Source organism: Littorina saxatilis, linkage group LG10 (genome assembly GCF_037325665.1).
Source record: "Littorina saxatilis isolate snail1 linkage group LG10, US_GU_Lsax_2.0, whole genome shotgun sequence".
In the NCBI taxonomy this organism is placed as follows: Eukaryota; Metazoa; Mollusca; class Gastropoda; order Littorinimorpha; family Littorinidae; genus Littorina; species Littorina saxatilis.
Window position 1 is genome coordinate 20,648,855 of NC_090254.1, and position 18,778 is coordinate 20,667,632.

Below are 18,778 nucleotides of genomic sequence, written 5' to 3' on the forward strand. Positions count from 1 at the left end.
CGGATATGACGTCATCAAAGACATTTATGAAAAAAATGAAAAAAACGTTCGGGGATTTCATACCCAGGAACTCTCATGTCACATTTCATAAAGATCGGTCCAGTAGTTTAGTCTGAATCGCTCTACACACACACACACACAGACAGACAGACAGACACACATACACCACGACCCTCGTTTCGATTCCCCCTCGATGTTAAAATATTTAGTCAAAACTTGACTAAATATAAAAACAACCAAACGCAAATGTACTAGTACTTCTACGACTCGTTTGAATGTAAAACAGAAATGTAACACTATCTGTGACAATGACGGTTCTACGACTCGTTTGAAGGACAGTATAGATCAAACCTTAACCCACAACTACGACAATTTGTGTCAGACTTTTTTGAACAGGAAAATATGCCTCTGTTCAACAGTAACCAAAACATGGAAGATATTTTTGAAACTTTACAGAAATGTAACACTAGCCTATCTGTGGCAATGTTGCTTTTGAATTGAACCCACATTTGTTGAACAGGAGAGAATGTTCCTGTTCAACAGTGCCCAAAACACTGAATCTGACGTTTTTGAATCTTTTCTGTCATCTAACTGAATCTGACGTTTTTGAATCTTTTCTGTCATCTAACCCAATTGCTCATGACTTCATCGATCTTGAACATGCCTACTTTTCAAAGAAAGACAGACAAAAGCGAAATCTGCATGTTAGCCATCTGCCTGAAATGGTCAATGCACTTTTGTAAAATTGTCACAGCTGTGATGCACTTTTGTGAAATGGTCAGTGCTGTTGTGCACTTATGCAAAACTTGGTGCTGTGCTGTTAACATTTGAACAAAATGCAAAATGCATTTTGTTCAAATGTTTAGTGCAACTTGCTACTATATAATCGCTGTATGCGCTTTGTGGTAATAATGCACTGTTGTGAAAAGTTTGCGCTAAATGTTGGCACTATGCATTATTGTTGGAGCACCCTCCTGTAGATGCACCATGCTGAAAAATGTACTTATGAATCAAGCATTGACTGAAATAAACAATTTATATATCCAGCACAACATGCCGAATTCATTAACTTTTGACCCTAACCTTTAACACTTCCCAAAATAAATCTTTGGTGGACATTGCATCGACGCTGTTCATTTTGAATGAACATTTTTCTTGTCTAATATAGTCACTGTTTAGCCATACATGTGTTTCGTTGTCAGGACGAAGAAGAAATGCGTCAACTTCTGGAGTCTATACGTCTCATCAACGAAGCGAAGACAGGAGGAGACCGCTACTTCGAGTCACACATCATCTTCGACAACGGAGTACGGCAAAAAGAGCTGTCCGAGTTTGCCCTCACGCTCATTTCGCTGCTCGGTGAAACTCTAGGTGAGTGATCTGAGAAAAACAAAGGGAAGTACTACGTAGGTGCTCTAATTGCATCCGACATGTGCAATAGAGTAATAAATGAGAGTTATTCGGAACAATTCTCCTGGCACCTGAGAGAATAACAAGCATTGGAATGAACAAGCGACCTTCATACTCTTGGTGAGTGAGTGAGTGAGTGAGTGAGGAAGGGAACAAGTGAGTGTGTGGGTAAATGAATGTCGCAATCGTTCACGGCACATTCTGGCTGGAACGCTCGGGGAGTGAGTGAGGAAGTGAATAATAGGGTGCGTGAGTGTGTGTGGGGGTTATTGGGTGTGTGGATGAGTGAGTGAGTGATTGAGTGATAGAGTTAGGAAGTGAGTGAGTGAGTGAGTGAGTGAGTGATAGAGTTAGGAAGTGAGTGAGTAGGTGTGTGAGAGACAGAGGAAGTGAGTAAGTGGGTGTGTGAGAGACAGAGGAAGTGAGTGAGTTGGTGTGTGAGAGACAGAGGAAGTGAGTGAGTTGGTGTGTGAGAGACAGAGGAAGAGAGGGAGTAGGTGTGTGAGAGACAGAGTAAGTGAGTGAGTGGTTGTGTGAGAGACAGAGGAAGTGAGTGAGTTGGTGTGTGAGAGACAGAGTAAGTGAGTGAGTGGTTGTGTGAGAGACAGAGGAAGTGATTGAGTTGGTGCGTGAGAGACAGAGGAAGAGAGGGAGTAGGTGTGCGAGAGACAGAGGAAGTGAGTGAGTGGGTGTGTGAGAGACAGAGGAAGAGAGGGATTAGGTGTGCGAGAGACAGAGGAAGTGAGTGAGTAGGTGTGTGAGAGACAGAGGAAGTGAGTAAGTGGGTGTGTGAGAGACAGAGGAAGTGAGTGAGTTGGTGTGTGAGAGACAGAGTAAGTGAGTGAGTGGTTGTGTGAGAGACAGAGGAAGTGAGTGAGTTGGTGCGTGAGAGACAGAGGAAGTGAGTGAGTGGGTGTGTGAGAGACAGAGGAAGAGAGTGAGTAGGTGTGTGAGAGACAGAGGAAGTGAATGAGTGGGTGTGTGAGAGACAGAGGAAGAGAGGGAGTAGGTGTGCGAGAGACAGAGGAAGTGAGTGAGTGGGTGTGTGAGAGACAGAGGAAGAGAGGGATTAGGTGTGCGAGAGACAGAGGAAGTGAGTGAGTGGGTGTGCGAGAGACAGAGGAAGTGAGTGAGTGGGTGTGTGAGAGACAGAGGAAGAGAGTGAGTAGGTGTGTGAGAGACAGAGGAAGTGAATGAGTGGGTGTGTGAGAGACAGAGGAAGAGAGGGAGTGGGTGTGTGAGAGACAGAGGAAGAGAGGGAGTAGGTGTGTGAGAGACAGAGGAAGTGAGTGAGTTGGTATGTGAGAGACAGAGGAAGTGAGTGAGCGGGTGTGTGAGAGACAGAGGAAGTGGGTGGTTTCTGAATCTTTTTGACTCGTACCAGATTCACCTAAAGGTGAAACTTTCGACAATGAATGAGCAAGCTCCAATATCATGTCTGAATCGTACTGAATGTATAACTGGTATGAAAGACGACGTCGGTTGGACTGAGGTTGTGTGTGGTTAGTCGTGGAGCCGAGTGGGTGTACCAAGCTGGTCACTTGATTGATAGTAAGCAATGAGTCAGTCTCTCGGCACAAAAATGACGTGAAATGTGTTGTGTGTGTCGCCAGGCGTGGAGCCCAGTGGGTGTACCAAGCTGGTCACACCCTACGGCCTCAAGCTGAGCTGGGCGTTGCCAGGTCCTGCTGGTCAGCAGATGCCTTTCAACATCCATCTCAAGGACAACCTCATGGTTTGTGATTCGCAAATGTACTAACTAGGCGTTCACATACAAACATGCACGCTAGCACACACACACACACACACACACACACACACACACACACACACGCGCGCACGCACGCACGCACGGACTCACATACACACACACACACACACACACACACACACATACACACACACGTACGCATAATCACTCTCAGGTGGACTGAGAGTACATAAGTTCATTCCGTTTCTATCTGGGAAAACTTGAAACACAGTGTGCTCCTTTCTTGCCTTCCAAGAACTCATGTTCGGTTTTCCGTAAATATTTTACAGCAGCAGTTGAATTTAGCGACTATGCATCGTTGACTGGGTCTGGTTACAGGTGAAGAACAAAAAGCGATGGAGCCAGGTGATGTACATGTCCTACGTCCTGGACTTCCTCACTGAAGGTATGTTGTAGTGTGTACACACACAATAGCCATAATCCCCTATTCTTGTTCCTGAAGACTCTGCCAACCTCTCATTAAAAAAACTCAATAACTCTCTCTCTCTCTCTCTCTCTCTCTCTCTCTCTCTCTCTCTCTCTCTCTCTCTCTCTCTCTCTCTCTCTCTCTCTCTCTCTCTCTCTCTCTCTCTCTCTCTCTCTCTCTCTCTCTCTCTCTCTCTCTCTCTCTCTCTCTGCTGTTTGGGAGATGACATCACCAGATGAGAGTCTTTGCCAGCGACTGTCTCGTAACATTTATTGCCATGCTCCTAAACCCCAACGCCCCCCCCCCTCCCCTCTCTGTCGGTATGTCTCTCTATCCCCCCTCTCTCTCTCTCTCTCTCTGTCTCCATCTCTGTCCCTGCCCCCTCTCTCTCTCTCTCTGTCTCTCTGTCTCTCTCTGTCTCTCTCTGTCTCTCTCTCTCTCTCTCTCTCTCTCGCTCTCGCTCTCGCTCTCTCTCTCTCTCTCTCTCTCTCTCTCTCTCTCTCTCTCTCTCTCTCATTTTTTCTCCCTAAGCGTTATTCAGACAAATGATCCGGAACGCCAGTAACGACCTCTGATTAAGTTTCATCAATCTTTGTCTGTTCTCCAGACGACGATGACGCCTTCATCCTGACAACAGACGCAGACGTGGTGTTCACCCCAGACTCTGTAGAAGCCCTGCTGGACCTGATGACACGTGACAACAGTATCGGTGCCGTGTGTGCCAGGACACACCCCATGGGGGGCGGGCCTCTGGTCTGGTACCAGGTCTTCGAGTACGCCATTGGTCACTGGTTCCAGAAGGTGAGGTTAACAGCAGGTAGCTGACATAAAAACAAAACACAGATAGACTGCCAACGTTCCAAAACTCAGAATGAAAAAAGAAATGGTGGTAATTGGAACGTGTAGTATTGACAAAACTCAGAATGAAAAAAGAAATGGTGGTAATTGGAACGTGTAGTATTGACAAAACTCAGAATGAAAAAAGAAATGGTGGTAAATGGAACGTGTAGTATTGACAAAACTCAGAATGAAAAAAGAAATGGTGGTAAATGGAACGTGTAGTATTGACAAAACTCAGAATGAAAAAAGAAATGGTGGTAAATGGAACGTGTAGTATTGACAAAACTCAGAATGAAAAAAGAAATGGTGGTAAATGGAACGTGTAGTATTGACAAAACTCAGAATGAAAAAAGAAATGGTGGTAAATGGAACGTGTAGTATTGACAAAACTCAGAATGAAAAAAGAAATGGTGGTAAATGGAACGTGTAGTATTGACAAAACTCAGAATGAAAAAAGAAATGGTGGTAAATGGAACGTGTAGTATTGACAAAACTCAGAATGAAAAAAGAAATGGTGGTAAATGGAACGTGTAGTATTGACAAAACTCAGAATGAAAAAAGAAATGGTGGTAATTGGAACGTGTAGTATTGACAAAACTCAGAATGAAAAAAGAAATGGTGGTAATTGGAACGTGTAGTATTGACAAAACTCAGAATGAAAAAAGAAATGGTGGTAATTGGAACGTGTAGTATTGACAAAACTCAGAATGAAAAAAGAAATGGTGGTAATTGGAACGTGTAGTATTGAAAAAACTCAGAATGAAAAAAGAAATGGTGGTAATTGGAACGTGTAGTATTGACAAAACAAAAGCAGGTAGCTGATCTGACTGAAGGCGTGAATGTACTGGTTTAGAAAGTACAAACAATAGCTTGGAGAAAAGAAGAAAGTCTTGCGCAATGCTGTCGTTCAATCACACCTTACCGTCACTCAGAAGTACTAATATTCCACGGCTCACCCTGCCTCGTAGAAAATAAAGTTATCCATAGTCTTCGTTGTATGTACAGCCCAATGACAATCTACAAGGGACAAAGAAGTATATTAATATCACTGAGTATACTTGAAAAAAGTATTCGTGGTCAGGTTTGTCGTTGATCGTTTATCGCTTACATTGTCCAGTCGTTTATTTCAGCGTGTACCACGTGTGGTTTCAATGCCATTCATTTGATGTTTCAGGCAGCAGAACACATGCTGGGGTCCGAACTGCATGCACCACGTGTGGTTTCAATGCCATTCATTTCGTGTTTCAGTGGGCACCACGTGTGGTTTCAATGCCATTCATTTCGTGTTTCAGTGGGCACCACGTGTGGTTTCAATGCCATTCATTTCGTGTTTCAGTGGGCACCACGTGTGGTTTCAATGCCATTCATTTCGTGTTTCAGCGGGCACCACGTGTGGTTTCAATGCCATTCATTTCGTGTTTCAGGCAGCAGAACACATGCTGGGGTCCGTCTTGTGTGCACCAGGCTGTTTCAGCGTGTACCGGTGCAAGGCACTGGCGGACGTCCTGCCCAAGTACGCCAAGAGAGTGGAGACGGCCTTTGACTTTCTCACCAAGGACATGGGGGAGGACAGGTGGCTGTGTACGCTGTTGGTGAGTAAGCATAGGAGTAGGTAGGTAGCTGAAGCGTTGCACGTGCGATTTATGGTGCTTTAAATGGGATTCAGCAAAATCCGAGATTTGTTAAAGGCCATTCACTAACCCTTTAACCTTTTTAGACCTTTAGAAAAACGTAAATGTCGCAATTTGGCAGTATTGGGAATATCTATTGAAAACTACGTTGTGCAACTCAATTAGGCTTCTTTATTGGATAAAAGCAAACAAAATATGTAAATATATATGTACACTATTGGTTGTTATACGCACGTGTGCTGAACAGAGGCTGCTGAAGCGCTAGGTTCAAGGAAATGTCCTACAAAATAGGTGGTGTGATAGTTAGATAGAGTGCGTTGTTGCAATTCGTCTGTTTATAACTACCAATCAGAATTCAACGCTTTCGTTCGTATTCAGCATAAATTTGGTACCAATCCACACTTGGTTGATAACTAATTTCAAGAAAACCTTCTCTACCCTTTGTTTACATTGAGGCTATATATTGCCAGGGTATTTCAAAGTCCCCACCCACCTACCTACCCCTCCCCTCCCCCCGCCCCCCCCCCCCCCCCCCCCCGTCTCCACATCCCACCCTCTTAACCCCATCAACCACTGTCCAGGAATGTTTGTGTGTGTATATATATATATATATATATATATATAATATATCTCTGTGTGTGTGTGTGTGTGTGTGTGTGTGTGTGTGTGTGTGTGTGTGTGTGTGTGTGTGTGTGTGTGTGTGTGTGTGTGTGTGTGAAGTAAATGAATAGTCTGTCACATTTCCTGTTGATAAAAAAGATGATACTAAAAATAAAAATAAATTTAAACCAAAACAACTTCTCAATCCCTGCCTCCAGGTACAAAGCGGATGGCGAATTGAATACTGCGCGGCTTCAGAGAACAGCACGAACTGCCCGAGCGAGTTTGAGGAGTTTTACAAACAGAGACGTCGCTGGATCGCCTCCACGCTGGCCAACCTGATGCTGATCGTCAAGGAATGGAAGTACGTCCACATCCTCAACCACAGGGTGTCTGTCATCTTCCTGCTCTACCAAGGCCTGCTACTGTTCTCTACACTCATCGGCCCCAGCACTGTCATGCTGGTTGTGTCTGGTGAGAGAACCCTTTTTTCTTTGTTTTAAAGGGGTGGGGGCTCATACAAGGGCTGAATGTTTGCTGTGTTGACAATACGTAGATAGATTGTCCGTCATCCTTCTGCTCCACCAAGGGCTGCTACTCTTCTCGACACTCATCGGTCCAAGCACTGCAATGCTGGTTGTGTCTGGTGAAAGAACCTTTATATTATTTGGGGGTGGGAACTCCAAAACGAGCTGAGTGGTTGGTATGTTGAAGGTAGATAGATACACAGAGTTTATACACACCCTCAGCCACGGTTTCTGTCATCTTCCTGATCTAACAAGGGCCACTGAAAGGCCAGCTGCTTTTTTATTCGCTCATAGGGCCGAGCGCTATACATGCTGGTTGTGTCTTGTGAGAGGAACTGTAGTATGTATATATTTTTTTTGGGGGGGGGTGGGGGTGGGGGGAGTGATTGATGATTGAAACGGCTGAGTCGTTGTTAGGTAGTCAGTAGGTAGATGCACAAGGTGTCCGTCATCTTCCTGCACTACCAAAGGTTGCTGCTGATTACAGGACCTGTATACATGTATCATACTTATAATTGACTCTTAAAACGGGTCAGTGGTTGGTAAGTAGGCAGTACGTAAAACCACAGACTGTATGTCATCTCCCTGCTCTACCAAGGCCTGAATGGTGACCTTCTCTACGCTCATTGGTCTCTACATTGTTTTGCTGGTTGTGTATGGCAAGAGAATGTGTTTTCTTTTAAGACTATGTCATGTGCAAATAATAGCAAAGGGAGAGTCTTAGAAACGAGACCAGATTTCTTTATGAGTTTTGTTTCTGTTTGTTTGTCAGGTGGGTTGTCGTACGCCTGGGACGTGGACGCTATCGCAGCAGTGGTGGTGCAAATGTTGGCGTGCATTGGGTTTGCCGCCTGGTGTATCTTCACCACGCAACCCAAGCAGCTAACGGTGCGTTCATTTACACTGTGTTTCTGTACCGCGGAGAACAACGAATTTGTCTACTGAATTATACACCATTTGATTATACAGTGAAACCCATCCCGACCCCTTAGACCTTACACAATCTGAAAAAAAATCAAATATTAAAAGAGAGAAATAGTTTAAATAAAAAAGTAGGCTCGTAAAAGGCAGGAAGTTGGAATGTCGGTTAAATGGGGTGGGGGTGGGGGATCCACTGCAGTACTTAAGGCTCGCGAATACACCTGAGACTACGTTTGGAGTAGCCTCCCTTTTCGGATCTAGAACGCTTTGTGTGTCGTAACAGGTAATCCACTCATTATCCGTATCCATATGCAAAATACATTTTAAAAATAACATTAGGAAATGTCAATATCGTTCAAACCACACGTGTGTATATCATGTACATGAGGTCGTGTCAAACAAGTCTGGCAGGAACCTGCTTTTTCACTGCTGATGATGCCAAAGTCACCGAGACAAACGTCATTATTGAAACACTTGTTCGCCTGCTGTTTCCCATGGAAGAGTGTTTAGAACTTACACGACAGGCTACTCTTTCTAAAGTGACGTTTCTTTGCTTTGACGTCAAAGATTGCACGAGGCTTTGGAAGAGATCGAGGTTCCATTAGAAGCGTCTTCAATTTGTACTCCTCGACTGCTGGACGTTTTGACTAAAATAAACGTAAGTACAGTATGTAGGCTAAACAGAATACAACATGGCTTGCTGTGTCGTACCAGATTTACACTCGTTGCTCTTTCAAATATAGAAAAGCTCGCTTTCGCTCGCAGTTTAATATCTAAAAAGGCTACTCGTGTAAATCTGGTACGACACAGCAAGCCATGACATATTCTCTATTAAATACTTTTTTCTATATGGCGTAGTGACTCAGGGTCAGTACAAGTGACTTCATCGTCATGATTTTTTTAAGTGGTGATGACGTCAGTAATAGTGATCTCACCATCACCCTTGTCGTCATTGTGTGTCTAGGTGGCCAAGATGTACACGTTTCTGTACGCCGTGGTGATGACGGCGGTGGTGGTGGGCACAGCGGAGCAGATCGTGGATGACCTGAGCACTTCCACGGAATCGGCCTCCTCGGGAGGAGGTGGTCCTAACGGCACTGCCTCCACAACCACCACCCTTTCTCCCAGGCAACGTGAGTAGACGTCTGTTGTATTAAAAATGATACAGTGGAACGCCCCCTTTCACACCTAAACAAATCTCAGAAAATCAGGTCTTAAAAATGATGTAAACATCAACCATATGCTATAAGGGAGAGAACAGCTGTAGATCGCTTTTTGACTTGCAGGCAGATGATTGCCTCCCTTTAAGCTCTTTGGCTATTTTGGTGGGTGTTGTTTTTATGATAATTTATGCGCTTTATTTTTTCCTTTCCTTTCTTTCTTTTGAGTCTGCATTCTCAATTTACAGACATCAGTGCCTGTCGACCAATGACAACCCTTTATGATATCATCTTGGTTCAATATCCACAGTACAATTGTCTTTTACTCTCTAATTTCTATTCCTCTATCTCCAGACATCAGAGACCGTCGCGCGCAATGACAACCCTTTACGATAGCATCTTGGTTCAATATCACCAGTACAACTAGTCTTTCCTCTCTTAAATCTATTCCTCTATCTACAGACATCAGAGACCGTCGCGCGCAATGACAACCCTTTACGATAGCATCTTGGTTCAATATCACCAGTACAACTAGCCTTTCCTCTCTTAAATCTATTCCTCTATCTCCAGACATCAGAGCCCGTCGCGCGCAATGACAACCCTTTACGATAGCATCTTGGTTCAATATCACCAGTACAACTAGCCTTTCCTCTCTTAAATCTATTCCTCTATCTACAGACATCAGAGACCGTCGCGCGCAATGACAACCCTTTACGATAGCATCTTGGTTCAATATCACCAGTACAACTAGCCTTTCCTCTCTTAAATCTATTCCTCTATCTACAGACATCAGCGTGGATCTACCCCTGTCAGTGACCACCCTGTACTTCAGCATTTTGGTGTGCATTTTCACGGCGGCGGGTGTCCTGCACCCCAGGGAGTGCTACTGCCTGGTGCACGGGGTGTGGTACCTCCTGTGTCTCCCCTCCGGGTACCTCGTGCTCACCATATACAGCATCTGCAACATCACAGACTCCAGCTGGGGTCAGTGTGCTTTATTTATTTTATTCTATTTTATTTTATTTTATTTTGTTTCAATTTATGTGTTTATTTATTTGTTTATTTATTTGTTTATTGATTTGTTTATTTATTTATATATTTATTTGTTTATGTATTTATGTATCTATTAATTTACTTATTTATTTGTTTACTTACTTATTTATTTATTAATTTATTTATTTATTAATTCATTAATTAATTTATTAATTTATTAATTTATTTATCTATTTATTTATGTATTTATTTATTTATTTAATTATTTATTTGTTTGTTTATTTATGTATTAATTTATTTATTTATTCATTTATTTATTTATATATTTTTTTTATTTTCTGTAATGTATTTATTTATTTGTTTATTTATTCATTTATTTATTTATTTATTCACTTATTCATTCATTTTATTCATTTATATATCTATTTATCTATTTATCTATTACGCTTGGCCGTTTGAGATGACGTCCGCCTTTTTTGTTAGCTAAGGGCCAGTTATAACCATGTCCCGTGTCCGCTCGCTCGCTCTGTACAGTACCAGTATGTGTGAGGTCATCGACGTTGGCCGAGGAAAAGTTATTTGCGAGGTGCGGAGCCACTGAACAATTGAAAGCTCGGCTGAGACGGGAGGCCTCTTTTACCGTTCCACATCTAATCATGCATTTGACTAAAATATTAGGTAAATCAAAATTCTCCTGAAGTTTGGGTCAGCGAAAGCACAGCACGGAACAAAATCCCTCATTTTGTTACAGTGCATTCATTTTCTGTTGAATGTTCCCAGCTCGGATAATGTTTCTGAACTGTACTTGTAATTGTCATTAACGGCGTGTCAAACTCACAGGACTATTTTAGTGTGACGTTATTTGTCTAGAACTGTCAAAACTCTGTTACAGGAACCAGGGAGCAGGCTTCAGAGAAGTCAGCGGTGAAGAACGCACCTTGGCAAGAACGAGCGCAAGCTTTGTTTTTTGACATCTTCTTGTAAGTGGATTTTATTTTCCCTACGATCCTCATGTTTAATTCCAACATGAGATCGGACAATAATTATTGTCGTTTGTTACTGGCATTGAAAAACATCTTGTGGGTACGCGCAACTGTTTCAATTTCAAAAGAGGGTGCTTAGAAATAACCCGTCCTCGGGAAAAGCAGTGACGTTAGAAAATTAAATGCACAACTTTTTTTCTTCTAAAGATATCACTTCTTCCTGTTCTTGCCTCAGTTTTGTGTAAGAGCAAGTGCAAGAGCAATTGCAAGGATACAAGGCTGTCCGAATAAAAAAAAATAATAAAACCTCGGCAAAAGCGTACCGACAAGCATACACAACACATTTTGCGAACATTTTGGCTTTTTGGGCTACTCCCAGCGCAGTGTGTTTAGAAGGCCACGAAATTATAAAAAATGACACCATCAACATCTCTTGCTCCTATTCTGTTTCAGTTGCTGTCCGCGCAAAGCACCGCCCAGTACGACAATAGACACTGGCGTCCAGACCTACTATCCTCGAACTTCCTCCATGCTGTCCGAAGATGTCCCACAATCCCCTGCACCTCACGATGACTTCACTTCCTTTTCAACTCCGGCTTCCATAGGTGACTCTATCTTTGTTTTTCCTGATTGATTGAAAACAGGACTGGGTGGCCGAGTGGTAACGCACTTGCGCTCGTAAGCGAGAGGTTGCGCGACCCTGGGTCAGGGCGTTAGCAATTTTCTCCCCCCTTTCCTAACCTAGGTGGTGGGTTCAAGTGCTAGTCTTTCGGATGAGACGAAAAACCGAGGTCCCTTCGTGTACACTACATTGGGGTGTGCACGTTAAAGATCCCACGATTGACAAAAGGGTCTTTCCTGGCAAAATTGGTTAGGCATAGATAAAAATGTCCACCAAAATACCCATGTGACTTGGAATAATATGCCGTGAAAAGTAGGATATGCGCCGAAATGGCTGCAATCTGCTGGCTGATGTGAATGCGTGATGTATTGTGTAAAACAATTCCATCTCGCACAGCATACATAAATCCCTGCGCCTTGAATATGTGCGCGATATGAATTGCATAAAATAAAAATTAAAAAAAATAAATCCCTGCGCTTAAAACTGTACCCACGGAATACGCGCGATATAAGCCTCATATTGATTGATTGATTGATTGATTGATTGATTGATTGATTGATTGATTGATTGATTGAAAACAGCAAAGTGGTTGTTGCACTAACGTACGTTTTTTCCCCACATTTCTAAGCCCCACCTGAGAGGATTTTGTGTTTCCGTTAGTCAAGACCAGCTCTTACAAGTATGAACTACAGCTTTGCATACTACTGTATTGTACATGTCATTTTAGTTAAAACCTCATTTCTTAGTTCAAAACCACACATATACTTTTGACTACAACCGTTATTTTTTCGTGACTATGATATTTGTTTGTCTAATCTGCTAGTTTTCATTCCCACCGTTAGCGAAACAAAATTATACCGGTATTTTCTGTAAAATTCAGAGATGGAGTCACAGCAAGACCATGTTGATGAAATCCCGGATGAGACAGAACCGGTGCTCGTCGAAGAATGGCTACCCCTTGAAATGAGGGTAAGATGATAATAATATCGTACTGTTTTGGTAAATGATATGAGGAATGCAAAACAAATAGTTTCTGGTTTTCATATTACATTTAGTGGAAGGAGGGCACAAATAGGTTCTGATACATTTAATGTTATTTGCCAACTGTTATAATAGATGGTAATTAGGAATGCACAAATCTGTCCTGATGCATTTCATGTTCATTGACGACAGCGTGTGCATGTTCAAAAAGCAGAACACGTAGGTTCTCGTTTGTAACCGTTGCTTGATTCCCTGTAATATTTTGGTGAAATTGTTAGGATTTCTACGACCAAGAGTAGGTTACCTGATCGCAAAAATGATTCAGTGACAGTATTCTTCCTTCTTAGAACAAGGTTGCATATTGATTTCATTCGATAAAATCAACAAGAAATTCCTCCGAGGTAGGAAAAACACCCCCGTCCTTACCATTCTCACTGCCACCAACTGAGAAGGTTATTTCCCTTTGACCATTAATATGTCCCTCTATAAGTCCTTGTAGAATCTTAATCCACCAATAACTCCCTAACCGTGTGTTTGACTGGTCCCAATTTTTGTAAGGACCGTCTCAGGAATGTATAGAACCTGTTCACCAAGTTTGGTGACGATCGGTCCGTTCATTCTTGGGATCTATATGCGAACACAAACACACAAACACACAAACAAACAAACACATCGACCGAATCCTATACACACCCCTAAAACGATATCTAGGTAAATACAAACTTTACCTTAGCATTTCAACTGCTTACTTGTTTGTGTTATGTATATTTCGAAATACTTTCTTGATATCGCGATGTCTGGGACGTATTTTAGGAACAGAAATGTCTCTGCCCACAGTTAGCAGACAGGTCTTCCCACTGACTTATGTGTGCAAGCGTAAGAATGATCGCAGTTTATGTAGACACCTGGATGGATCCAGTTTACACAAAAGTATACACAGGCTGATATATATCTTTACATGAACATATTTGTTTTTGCAGGGACGCTACGCCCAACTGTTCAGGAAGCACGGGTTTGACAGCACGCTATTTATAGCGGGCATGACGGAGACCGACTTGCGTCGTATCGGAGTGACGTCAAAAGGACATTTGCACTACCTTCTGGCGCAGATAACCCTTATTCCGGCTTTTGAAATTGAGTACAAAGTGCCTGTAGGTTGACAGTCTTTAGTGTGCTTGTTGAGGAGAATATGGAATGACTGTCTCTGTGTGTGTGTTGTGTGTGTGTGTGTGTGTGTGTGTGTGTGTGTGTGTGTGTGTGTGTGTGTGTGTGTTACTTATTTATGTCTCTGTTTCTCACAGAATTCGTGTGTGTGGTCCGGGGGTGAGGGGGGGGGTTGTAGAAGAGGATGAATTTGGGTTGAAGAAAAAGCAGTCTGAATGTTCTATGTCTGTTGCTACTTCTGAACATGGTGATGGCCATGCCAGTGATTATGAGCTGATTTTCTTTTTTTCTGTGTGTATGTGCTCAGTTACCTTAAACTTACCTCTCTAAAAATGTGTTCCTTCGCGTCCCGGACACCAAACTCATTGTGTGTCATCCCATCTTCTGTCGGTACCTTACTGCAACTGGGTTATTCATATTCTCTCAAAGCTACGTTGCTAGCAGTTCGTTTTGGTTGTTGCTTTTGAATCTCCTTTCTTGATTTTGAAGCCACTGTGCCAATGTGTTTGTTACTAAACCGGCCTTCCTCATTACAGACAAACGTGGACGAATGGTTGGAGGAGATAGGACTGCTCATGTACCGTGACAACTTCCGCCGGAACCACATCAGGAACCCCAAAGAGATGGAGATCCTCAAGTCGTTTGGACGAAAGGAAATTGAACGAGAATTAGGAGTCATCAAAGATGGTAGGAATTCAACATAGCGAAACGGTCGAGGGGACGTATGGTTTACTGGCTCAAAGAGATATCTAAGTTAACATTCTAAAGGTGATAATGCGACACAGTTTTGCTCCGCAAACGTTTTCTTCAAAAGTTGTAAATCATGATGCAACTTTAATTTTGTGAAATGTTTTGCCACGATGTTAAATGAGTAAGAGTTCTTATTTTCACATGTAAAGGTGACTCGAATCCGATTATGTTCACGTATTAGCACTCTTAATTCTTTTGCTCAATGTTTGCATTTGTAATTTGTCTCAAAATTCACGTTTCTTTGTGCAGGCCATGTCAAAAGGTTGAAGTACGCCATATCTATGCTCAGAGATCCAACAGAAGGTAAGCGCATCGTTAAAAATACAACTGTCTTGGTCTTGGATTGTATCAGGAAATGACACTGTTGAACCCTTCCCAGACGAGCATGTGTGCTGCTTGTCCCTGTCTGATGAATGACATATCTTGAACTCCTAAAACATGTCTGCCGGACTAAAACACACCTACGGATGTTGAGGGGAGGGGGCGGGGTAAAACGTGACCTCTGTGTATTTTCGAATGGTCGCAAAACGTAGGTACACGCAACCACTCTTCACTCTGCCATGATCATAATTCATCGTTCACCCGCGCATGGTTTTACAAGAAAGCACACCAACCCGCGTCGTAAAGGAGGTAGAGGAGGAGAGCTCAAAGGGTTTTAGCATCTGCCAATACGGCCTCCAGCTGTCTGTGCAGGTGATGGAATAGTCGCAATTTATGAGTACATGCACTCCACAATTATCACAGTTCATCGTTCATTTACTCGTTCTTCTTCAAGGAACAGCCCACACCAGAAGGTTGGTGCCTATAGAACCAACACTTGCAACTCGTGTCTTCTCAATCAAACAGCACCTACACGCGTTGAGAAGGGGTGGGGGGGGGGGGGTTGCAGGTGGAGGGGTGTCACAAAACGTGGAATGGTCGCACATAGCCTTTATGAATCCAAAAAGAGATAGACTGCTAATTACTAACTGCTAATTACTAACTGCTAATTACTAACTGCTAATTACTAACTGCTAATTACTAACTGCTAATTACTAACTGCTAATTCTGTATCTGTTTGTCTGTCGGTCTACTTCAAAGACCTGTGGGTCGACGTACTGTAAATGTAACGTTTTGTTTTGTCAATAATAAACGTTCCAATTACCTACCATTCTTGTTTTTTGATTTCGCATATATATATATCCGTACACGTATCCGTTATTTACGCGACCATTTCAACAGTTATCGTTCACTAGCTCAAAGTTAATCTAACTTTTTCTTTCAAAATCAACCCAGCAGAAGAACATAAAGATGCGTCAGGTCATTGACGACGTTGTGGATAATATGGAACACAACACGTGTCTTCTGAAACAAAACAACCAATACCAACACGCGTTGAGAGGGTGGTGGGGGGTGGTGGGTGGGGGGTGGGGGTGCAGGAGGAGGGGGGGTCACAAAACGTGGAATGGTTGCATATATATGAGTACACGTATCCAACTTTACGCTACCATTATTATCACAATGTATTGTTCACTAGCTCAAAGTTCAATTTTGTTTTCCAAAATCAGCCCAGCAGAAGAACATAAAGATGCGTCAGGTGATTGACGAGGCCCCCATGCACGACCTCAGAGAGTCCAACGTGGAGGAACACGACTTCTGGGAGACCCTCAAGCTCAAGTGTCTGGAGCCTGACCTCAAGGCGTTCGGCTTGGAAGGAGAGGTCAAGGGTAAGCTGTAGATAGATTAGATCTCAGAGATGAAGATGATGATGACGTTGGATTCAGGGACTTTTTTTCCATTTCACTTCATACTTTATCGTCCCATTGCTGCTGAATTCGGTTCGCTTCATGGTACTGGAAGAATACCAGCAACAGAAGTCGCGCGACCTACGTGTGTCCGTGTTTAGGTGCAATCAGCCACCTAAGATAGAGACAGATGCGGGAGTATAGACCATTTGTGACCCTCCACCACGGAATGAGTCGGATGTCACCTTTGCATGATTTTTTTATTTACATTTCCTTAAAGATTATGTTATGCTCTATCTAGTGGTGAAACCCGTTTTAAAAAAAGAGCAAAAACTGTTCGAGTTATCAGCCTGTGACTAAGGTGACCCTCACCCTGTTACCAGACACCCCCCGGACGTATATTAGTCCTAGCGCAGAACCGCGCGAGGTGACACCCGACTCATTCCGTGGTGGAGGGTCACATTTATTCTTTGATGGACTATTAAAACACACCGGAAAGCGGTTTTTAGGCACAGAATGACCAGGGAATATGGTGATTATAGTTTTCGGGATGAACCCAATGGATTTTGTTTTCTGTTGGTGTTTTGGTCAAAACAATTGCTGATGTTGAGATGAGAGATAGAATGCTCTTCATTACAGTATTCCAAGCAAAAGGTCATTGACATCATTCAAAAGAGAAACAGAAGGATGAAACAGAAGGTTAAACTCAAATTAATGTTGTACGCCTTGAAAGAAGAAGCAACACTAAAGATCGCAAGAACTGGACATACGCTGGAATAAGTTAGCATTCTGCCTTAAACTTAACGTGTCTGGTACACAGCTCAAAAGTAACGCAGCACGGAAGCTGTTCAGTGTCATTCTTGTGGCTTAGTTTGATTAAAAGTGTATGTGGGGCTTACAGGAGTAGCACACACGGAGATGAGGTTTGACTGATTTGTCTGTTAATGTTTGTTGCAGTGAAGCTGGCCAGCCTGCGAAACGATTGGCTCATGATACTGGCTGTAAGCAACATCCTGTGGCTGATCCTGATCTCCACTCTGGCTTCTAAAGGTGCTCTCACCGTGCTTGGAGCTAATCCTCTAGGTAGGTGCCTGGCTGGCTGGCTGACAGGTTGTGTGTTTGTGAGTCTAGCCATGGGCCCAGGATCGGAGTGCCTGGCGAGCTCTTGTTGGCGGCCTATGCCCCGGACGGGGTCAAAGGCACAAGTAAGTAAGTAAGTAAGTGTCTACCCATGACAGTGAACAACACGCTGTGGCTGTACCCATGACAGTGAGCAACACGCTGTGGCTGATTCTCATGTCTACCCTACCTTCTAAAAATGCACTTCCTGTGCTCGGAGCTTATTCTCTAGATCGGCGTTTGGCTGGCTAACTGTTTGAGTGTCTGTGGGTTTTACTCCCCTGATGCTATTGGCCAACGTTTGTGTTGTACTGACAATGATTAAATTTAACGCGTTGTAGGGTTTTACTCTCCTGGTGTTATTGGCCAACGTTTGTGTTGTCAGTATTGACAGTAAATTAACGTGTTGTGGGGTTTTACTCCCGGATCCCCTGATGTTATTGGCCAACGTTTGTGTTGTACTGACAATGAATTGACACATTGTGGGGTTTTACTCCCCTGATGTTATTGGCCAACGTTTGTGTTGTATTGACAGTGAATTACCGCGTTGTGGGGTTTACACCCCTGATGTTATTGGCCAACGTTTTTGTTGTACTGACAATGATTAACGCGTTGTGGGGTTTTACTCCCCTGATGTTATTGGCCAACGTTTTTGTTGTACTGACAATGATTAACGCGTTGTTGGGTTTTACTCCCCTGATGTTATGAACACTGATGGGGCGGGGATATAGCTCAGTTGGTAGCGCGCTGGATTTGTATTCAGTTGGCCGCTGTCAGCGCGAGTTCGATCCCAGGTTCGGCGGAAATTTATTTCACAGAGTCAACTTTGTGTGCAGACTCTCTTCGGTGTCCGAACCACCCCCCGTGTATACTACATTGGGTGTGCACGTTAAAGATCCCACGATTGACAAAAGGGTCTTTCCTGGCAAAATTGCTTAGGCACAGTTAATAATTGTCTACCATACCCGTGTGACTTGGAATAAGGCCGTGAAAGGTAAATATGCGCCGACATGGCTGCAATCTACTGGCCGTATAAAATTTCATCTCACACGGCATTACTGCAGAGCGCCTAGAACTGTACCCACGGAATATGCGCGATATAAGCTTCATTGATTGATTGATTGATTGATTGTTATTGGCCAACGTTTTTGTTGTACTGACAGTGAATTAACACGT

At 43.1% G+C, this 18,778-nt stretch overlaps 1 protein-coding gene and 1 long non-coding RNA gene across 3 annotated transcripts in view; one reads left to right on the forward strand and one right to left on the reverse strand.

The window, feature by feature from the left end:
- LOC138978394 (uncharacterized) overlaps positions 1-18,778 on the reverse strand; it is a 237,124-nt gene that overhangs the window by 166,472 nt on the left and 51,874 nt on the right. The gene's annotated exons all lie outside the window — the stretch shown is intronic.
- Positions 1-18,778, forward strand: part of LOC138978380 (chitin synthase chs-2-like) — a 74,904-nt gene that overhangs the window by 51,050 nt on the left and 5,076 nt on the right. For both annotated transcript variants that reach the window (XM_070351105.1, XM_070351106.1), the window contains exons 9-25: positions 1,203-1,371; positions 3,024-3,145; positions 3,500-3,566; positions 4,195-4,388; positions 5,852-6,019; positions 6,877-7,132; positions 7,958-8,073; positions 9,071-9,239; positions 10,053-10,250; positions 11,152-11,239; positions 11,696-11,847; positions 12,745-12,833; positions 13,826-13,996; positions 14,546-14,696; positions 15,009-15,062; positions 16,307-16,465; positions 17,441-17,566. In XM_070351105.1, coding sequence (XP_070207206.1) covers positions 1,203-1,371; positions 3,024-3,145; positions 3,500-3,566; positions 4,195-4,388; positions 5,852-6,019; positions 6,877-7,132; positions 7,958-8,073; positions 9,071-9,239; positions 10,053-10,250; positions 11,152-11,239; positions 11,696-11,847; positions 12,745-12,833; positions 13,826-13,996; positions 14,546-14,696; positions 15,009-15,062; positions 16,307-16,465; positions 17,441-17,566 — 2,449 coding nt within the window. The remainder of the gene's footprint in view (positions 1-1,202; positions 1,372-3,023; positions 3,146-3,499; positions 3,567-4,194; positions 4,389-5,851; positions 6,020-6,876; positions 7,133-7,957; positions 8,074-9,070; positions 9,240-10,052; positions 10,251-11,151; positions 11,240-11,695; positions 11,848-12,744; positions 12,834-13,825; positions 13,997-14,545; positions 14,697-15,008; positions 15,063-16,306; positions 16,466-17,440; positions 17,567-18,778) is intronic.